The sequence below is a fragment of the Dioscorea cayenensis genome, chromosome 1 (genome assembly GCF_009730915.1).
Source record: "Dioscorea cayenensis subsp. rotundata cultivar TDr96_F1 chromosome 1, TDr96_F1_v2_PseudoChromosome.rev07_lg8_w22 25.fasta, whole genome shotgun sequence".
Classification (NCBI taxonomy): Eukaryota; Viridiplantae; Streptophyta; class Magnoliopsida; order Dioscoreales; family Dioscoreaceae; genus Dioscorea; species Dioscorea cayenensis.
The window spans coordinates 4,870,404-4,878,771 of record NC_052471.1 but is presented as its reverse complement, the minus strand read 5'-3'; the positions used below and the strand labels follow the sequence as shown (position 1 = coordinate 4,878,771).

Below are 8,368 nucleotides of genomic sequence, written 5' to 3'. Positions count from 1 at the left end.
CAAATACACACCGTCAAAGAAGGTCAAACAAGTCATCACACAAAAGCATAACATTGCTTCCACTACAAAAGAAAAGCAAAGAACCACCGTGAAAAAAGAAAAAGAAAAAAAAATCATCATCTCAACCAGAAAGCACATTTGACCTAACTGATAGCTTGAATGTTTCCCACATTAAACCAACCGGAAGAGGAGAAAATTATAATTTAGAGCAGAGACAAACCATATAACTCATAGAAAAAGAAAATTATAAATAAAACTAAAAGAAAAGCTAACAATCAAATATATGCTTGAACAAAATATTTACTTGATAGTTTGACACATCATACCACACACACACACACACACACACACACACACAAAAACATTTGAAGAACTAGGGTTGCTGATAAATATTCAAGCTTTCATCAAAGCTATTCTATAGCCCCCCTTTCTTTTTCATCCCCAAGAACTCACCGAAGGATCAGTTAGGAATGTCAGATCCATGTTAAAGAAATCATGGAATTTGATATACCTGATTCTTCGAATGTTACATCACTATCAAACTCCAGAGTCTTCGATGCACCAGGAATGGATTGTGTGAAGCGGAATGGCCGTTCTTCCCCTCCCTCCAGTTGAGATGAGCAGAATGACCACAGTAACTGCAATGGAGCAGGCAATTCCAGTCAAACTCAGGAGACCAGAAGCCTGTGAGATGATTTATGAGCTTACAATTACTATACCTTTATAGAGTCTGCTCGGAGAAAATGTCTCTGGAGCCTCCGACCGTCAGGTAGACGAATACCAACTCTTGAAAGGAGCTCCCTCTTTTCCTTTGGTTCTTCAGGTAGAGGAGGATACACGAGCTTTTTACTCAAAATGGTTTCAGGTTCTTTCTCCACTTTGGGTTCATCTTTAGCTGTAGATGGCCTGATGGCAACTTTTTTCTCTTCCAGAGAGGCTGCTATTGCACGCAAAACTTCTTCATCCTCATCACGCAATGTATCTATATGCACAGAAAAAAAAAACACTAATATCTTAGGAAGAAATGGTTAGCAACTTATAGTTATAAGTTTCATGCACATCTGTTCCCGTCTCATCACTTCGGATGTTCATAAAAATTGATTAAGAGAATTCTAAAGACCAGACGTCTCTTTGAAATTTCTTAAGAGACCTAAGCCTGCAAAAGGAATGTCATAGCAAAATATTCTAACTACAGTTGACAAGCATGCGCATAACACAAGTAGAAAAGTCAATATTAACAATTTAGAAGAAATGAGGTGGCTCAAAATTTTAAACAGCTTCTGTAAGAAAATAATAACAGATTCATTCTTGGTTCCTAGAATATAAAACAGGTTTGTGCCTGCATACCTGCTACACTGGGCACAGACACATGAGGAGTTTGTCTTGCACGCTTAGGAGGAAGAGTAACATGATTCTCATTAGGGCCTTTTTCCAGAAAGGGTAGTAAATCCTGGATGAAAAAAATTTAGCAATTAAAAGAGCAAACTAGAATTCTGTGCAAACCAAACGCTCAGGAGTTAGGTCCAACTCCAAAATGCTTAAACAATCAACACATTCAAGCTAACCATGCCTTCCTACCTCCAACAGACGTTCAGGAGTAATCATGCCATTCCATGCACGCATCTTTTGTCCTGTGATGGGATCAATGACAAGAATTGAAGGGAAAGCAACCAAGTTGTAGTATGTGCAAACCTTCTTCCCCTCAGTGCTATCATGATAAACCTGATGCACAACAGTACAACAAAACATGAAGTCAGAGCTAGTGCATATTGACTAATACAGTAAAGTTTCTTACAAAATGCAAGCAAAAAGCAGTTCTCAAACCTGGCATAATTCAGAAAATGCCACATTTGACAAAAAGGGAAAAAAAATTTCAGAAAAAGGTGAATTTCTATCAGTCAAATACTAATGAGTCTAGAACAAAGGAAGAAATTACATTATCTTATTCTAAACATGTTAAAATTTTCTTTCACAAGAACCAGAGATATAAAACTAAATAAAGTCTAAAACAGCACAAACAAAAGGTTCAGCAAAATGAAGTGTTTAAAGAAATAATGCCCTTCAATAACTCATGAACAGGAAAGAAGTGGAAAAAAAAAAAAGAACTAGAGAAATTATTATTGTCCATAAATGCTTTAAAATATAACTAATTAGAACACAAACCTGCCAGAAAATGAAATTTGTTGAAATTGTTTGTGCCACTGTTTCATTTGACCATGTATCCCGGTTAAGCTAGGCAAACACCAAGTTAAGTCAGCACCCAAAAAACAAAGAGAACTCCAAGAAGCTTCTAGGAAAAATTACCATGTGTGAGTTGAATTCTGCAGTCGATTGCAAATTAACTAAAAGCCATTTATCCATGTGAGAAGCCTCCACCTTCGCCTGTAATTCAAATGATGCAAAAGCATGGTCAATTGAACAGGAGAGAAAGTAAAATAGAGTATCTAATGCAACAGATAATAATGATTAAATAACCACCCCTTTGATCCGTTTTCTTTGTTCCTTCACTCTTTTAGAATACTTAAGCACCAGTGTAAAATGTGAATCACCGTTAAGGAATGACTAAAACAAAAGCACGATGAATGATGATATTGGCAAAGACAATGGGCCCTGGACTGACATTCTAAACATGCATTTCCAAACAACCCTGTTACCAAACTAAATCAAGTACATGCAAAGGCTATGCATGATGTGCTAATTATCTAAATGCCAAAAAGTAAACTAATCATAGGTAACACCCCAACAAAAAGTAAACTAATTGTAGGTGAACACCCCAACATGCTAAGCCTCATCAGGCACATCCGAACACTAGACATGTACGAACCAAAAACAGCATCATTAGGATGCAGACATCAAGAATTGAGTATCGAAAGTAACATGACAATGAAATTTGTGGAAAGGGGATATTTATAAAGTGAAAAAATGCAAAAGACTATCCAAGGATTCCAGAATAGTTGAAAAGATAAAAAAAAAAAAAAATTTGATTTAAAAAGATAACAGAGATTGATAAAGGTTAAAAAAGAAAAAGAAAGAAAAGAAAAGATATAATCAGAAAATTAGGAAAATAGTTTTACTGGATACAAATTCAAAATTGAAGAACTGTACATGTGGAAAAATAACATATCATCCATCTGACCAGAAAGATAAAATCTATATCCCATATCAACCCGAGAAATAAATAAAATGCACAAATGTATACATAACGTAAGTAAATTTTTAGTATTTTATAGGATAAGGCATTGGGATAACACTAACAATATATCACTTAAAACACTCAAACAAAACATAACATACAATCAAGCAAAACATTTTCTAGAAATCTAGAACTACTCAAGTGAATTCTATTTTCGTAAGTCATCTAATTCTACAATATCATCATCCTCATCATCTAAGTGAGCTTCAACTCCATCACTAGATTTAGAGTGCAACTTCTACTGCATCTTCAATTTTCTCTAATTAATTAGTTAATCCCTTAATTTACTTATTATTTTTAAAAAATGAGCAACTATGCATTTAAATCACCCAGTTTTCTCCCCAAAATTTATTTTCTACCTTATTAAAAAGTGTGCTTTTTTAAAATCGCCTAATTTTTGTCCTAAATTTATTTCCTTCCATATTAGTAAGCAAGCCTTTTAAACATCACAAAATTTTTCTACCTTAAATTTATTTCCTTCCTTCTTAGTAAGGACGGCTTTTTAAAATCCCAACCAACACTAATTAAAAGCATCAAATATGGGGTTGATAGAAAAATAAGACAGACACGCCTTGTAAATGCCTGCCGCCTGAAAAAAGGCGCTCGTCTAAGCTCACCACATTATAGACGCCTCACCCAAGGGGTGTTGAGGTGCTAAGGCCTCACCTCGCCTAAGTGCCTATGCGAATGTCTTTCTCGCTTTTAATAACACCGATTCCGAAACAACCTTGTGACATGATTACAGATAACTAAATACTTTGTGCATATACTCTAAAGTCTAGACAGCCAAGGTCAAACTATCATATGTGTACATCATTGTGTGCTAATTCACTAATCATCATCTAATCCATCAATCCATGAGAGTAATATCCAATAGTAACTTATAAATAGGTTTTGCATTTTTACCTGAATTTATATGATGCCTATTCTAGTTATTTATTATTCTTAACTTTAAAGTATGGAACAATTTCATAATTAACAATCACTTTATCAGCTTGCTTTTAACCAAATGTGATTTGTTTTCCTCCCTCCGGTCCTTTCTACTTATCCACTTTAACTAATTCAAATGAATTAAAAAATTCGATTAGAGTTAGTTGATAATCTAAAATTTATAAAAAAATTATATTAACTTTCCAAGATTACCCTTATTTAAAATTTGCAGTTGAATATAATTTATTGGAAGCTGTAGAAGTACATTAAATATAAAAAGTAAATTTGGAAAAAAACAATATTTAATGCTTCATAAATTTTCTAAGAGAACAAGCAAAAAGGACAAAAACAACTCTAAATAGAGCCAATTAACCTTAAAACAAGTTAGATAATATGACAAAAAATTGAAAATGGATCAATTACCAACCAATCATATCATAAATTGTGTGTCCTTCTAAAAGTCATATCCAGCTATAGTTTGGAGAAACAACAAACAAAGAGCTCGAAAAATGAAGCGTGCAAATACAATCAGAAAATACTATCATCTTCTCTACAAAAAATAATAGAAAAAAACATCAGATCCTTATACCTTGTCAAATGTTCCGTTAAACATCAAATCAAAAGGAGGCCGATATAAGGAAGCAAGATTATCACGGGAGCCATTTGCTGTAGATGGAGCATTTTTATCTGATTCCCATACAGGCTGCCGCTTTGACTCCTCCTCGAAATTCCGGAATGCAATCAATGGACTTTGTTGAAATCTAAAGTCACGACTAGAACCGGGAGAGAGAGAGAGAGAGGGGGAAGGGTCAGTCTATCAAAGTATATGTTTGACAAAAATCAGAGCACAAAATCCTAGGTGGCATGAGGCTTTTATATTTAACAATTATAAGTTTCACTTTGATGAAAAAGGTAGTTCTAGCATCAATTGAACTTGTCAACATACAGCATGAACAGGTAGCATCACAAGTACAGAAAATCAAAGCATGGTTTCACCAAACCAACTCCAAACAACCTGTCTCTGACCGAAGGTTTGCAAAGCCAGACACTAATGTTCCAAACAAAATAATCTTTTATCATAGGAGATAGGACCAAGGTCACACTTATAAAAAATTTAATTAAAAAAAAAAGGTAGAATGTGATGTGCCAAAAGATGCTCACTCCATCAACATGTGTCAGAAATTTTCTGCTGTCATTAATAATATAAACAATAAAGCAAGCATACTAATCAGTTTAAGCAAATGAAATACAGCAATAGCAATAAATCAGGCAGTCTTCACATAAGAAGATGATGAGAGCAATGTGGTGTTCTTAAGTAATTCTCAATTCATCAGCACATGGCAGGAAGATTTTTTTGATATCATATGTAGCATAATATATTCATCAAACATGTTGATCAATTTAAGCAATATATGAACAAAGAAACATAGCAAGTAATCAGAAAGCCTATGCATAAGAAGATGAAGAGCATAATGTGATTTTTTAAAAGATTCTAACTTCATTGACACAGATGTAACAAGGTTTTCTAAATGTCATCCGTTAACATAATCAATATACATCAAGCAAGCCGATCAATTTAAGAAATACATCAGCAACGACACACAATAAGAAATAAGGTACTCTTCACATAAGAAGAAAAATTCTATGATAGATCTCTAGTATGAAACAGAATACAGTTCACTATAATTGGCCTGAATAAGCATAAACACAAAAGAGACCCATACACTACAAAATCTCCAAGCATGAACCATAAGCCCCAAGATCACAATACGCAATACAAATAAAGACTTACTTAAATAAGGCAGCATCTCCATATAAAGTTTCTCTCTTGACAGGCAATGGTGCACGCACTCCATCTTCTCCAACATCTTGACTCACATTAACACTACAAATCATAAAACCAAGTCATCACTCAAAAATCCAAACCTAGAGGTCAATCCCTTCCAACACACCTAGAGGACGGATCCTCAGCAGCCGGCGGCGCCGACGGCGCCGGCGCAGCAGCGGCAGCACCAACAGCACCGTCACCACCAACAAAGAACAGTTGAATAGCCTCCTCAAGGATCCAATTCGTCAACTACAACAAAAAAAAGCACAAATCGAAACCGAGATTACAAACAGAGACAAAGAACCCTAGGTTGCTCAGCAGGAAAGATCAAAACGCAATCAGACCTGGAGGAAGTGTACGGCGGTGTCAGCGTTCTGGCCGACGGCGATCTCGAGGAAGGAGGAGACGAGGCCCTGCTGCTCCGGCGACAGGGCAGCAGCATCCATGGGGATTCAATCGAGAAGAGAGATCGAATTGGAAATCGGAGAGCTAGGGTTTGGGGATGAAGTCGAGCATGAAGAAGAGATTTGGATGAGTAGCCTCTTGAGAAAACTTTATATAATTTTATATAATTTATGAATTTATTTATAAATAATGAAAATAAAAAGAAAGAAAGGAGGTGTTCATACATAGCGGTGGAGAACTACTGGATCCGTTAACCCGAATCCGAATCTGGATTGAAATCCGGGTTTGGATCCGATTTGAAATTGATTTTGGGTTGAATCCTCTGTTTAGTGTTTTATGTTTAGAAGAGTACTGTTGAACATGAATGAATGGAACCCGATAACCCGAATCCGAATTGGAATCCGGGTGTGTGAGAGGATCCGACCCGTTTGAAGATGAGAAGCACTGCAATAAATGATGCTCCGTTTATTGTAAAATTAATTATGAATAAAATTTTACTTTTCCGTACACATAATGGAAAATAAAATTAATTAATGATTTTAATTATGAATTAATTAATATAAATTTTTTTTCAAGAGATTTATAAGTATATAACTATATATAATCATAGCAATAATATATTTATAAAGCCAAAAGGGTTCATAATCAACTAGATGCGAGCTGAATATTTAATTTCTGACCTATGCACACACCCTAACGTTTTCATCAAATAATAATAATAATATTGTTATAATTAGCAGTTCCACAAGTTAATTTAACATCACACTAAATCCTACTTAAGAAAGCAGGAACAAAACGAAAAAAGTTTTTTAGGGGGCCAAAAAAAATTTTTAGAGGAAAATAAAATTCTTATATTAAGTACAAGTTAAAAGGAAATGAGACAATATATTTTTTTATAAATATTTTTCTAAAAATATATTTTTAAATAATATATATACTTATTTATAGAAAACCAATTTGCATGACAATTATATTTAAAAAAAATTATTACTATATAACCAATTTATTGAATGTCAAGAGATTAAAAAATAAAATCTTATAAATATGTTTTTTTAAAAATTATAATGTTTTTATAATATTTTTAGATTATCTATTCCAATTTGTAAAAAAAGACCAATTGGCATATGAAAAGCAATACTTATTTTATTTTAAATTATTTATTCATTTTATTTAGATTTTTATTATAAATATATTTTCTTATCTTTTTTTAATTTTTTTCTTATTTTTAAAAATTATATTAGAGATAATGAAAAATAATAATTTTTTTTTATAATTTTTATATTATATAAGGGGACTTTGTAAAAATGGAGGGTTTGTGATAAAGATTTTTTTAAAATTTATAAAACTATTATATAATTTTTATATTATATAGGGGATTTTGTAAAACCGCCCAACTACGCCCATGAACACAAGTATAGCCACACATAAAATAGTATTAATCAAGTTAAACACAAACTATTATATACAAACATAAAAAAATAAAAATAAAGAAAAGCCACTATTAGATGCTTATTAATATAGGTCAAAACGTAGAATTTTGAATTTATACAAATGGGATAAAATACAATCCATTATAAGTAGCTCATAAAACTACTCAACATTCTAAATCACAAATTGCACGCATAAATCATCACACTTTTGTTTCTTGCATTTTAAACAATCAAACAAAAATGTAATAACAACAAAGAGTAAGTATTTTGTTCACAGAACAAAAAATATACAAGCAAATATTCAAATTCTTCTAATTGACTAATCCAATTCCTATTTCTCTTAGTGCTTGTTTGATGGGCATGATAGGATATGAACGGATATAATAAATTGATTGAATAAGCATAGGAAAAGATATGGGTATGATAAACTCATATCCTATTCTATGTTTGATGCATACCAGATAAGCCATTGGATAGCATTTTGTTATCTTATTTTACATTTGAAGTAGATGATGAGTGCATTTTATGTCATATTTTACATATATCCAATGCACTCCTTTGCTTGTCTTTTAGTGCATTTTG

The 8,368-nt window shown here is 33.0% G+C and overlaps 1 protein-coding gene across 1 annotated transcript; it reads right to left on the bottom strand.

Moving 5' to 3' along the window:
* Window positions 1-257: 257 nt before the first annotated feature.
* Window positions 258-6,503, bottom strand: LOC120262261 (plant UBX domain-containing protein 7). Its single transcript, XM_039270348.1, has 10 exons — window positions 6,296-6,503; window positions 6,076-6,200; window positions 5,916-6,008; window positions 4,713-4,896; window positions 2,305-2,382; window positions 2,164-2,232; window positions 1,579-1,722; window positions 1,348-1,450; window positions 720-982; window positions 258-638 (listed from the first exon to the last, which is right to left on the bottom strand). Exons 1-10 carry the CDS (start codon window positions 6,395-6,397, stop codon window positions 474-476), a joined length of 1,326 nt encoding a protein of 441 aa, XP_039126282.1. The 5' UTR covers window positions 6,398-6,503; the 3' UTR covers window positions 258-473.
* Window positions 6,504-8,368: the final 1,865 nt, after the last annotated feature.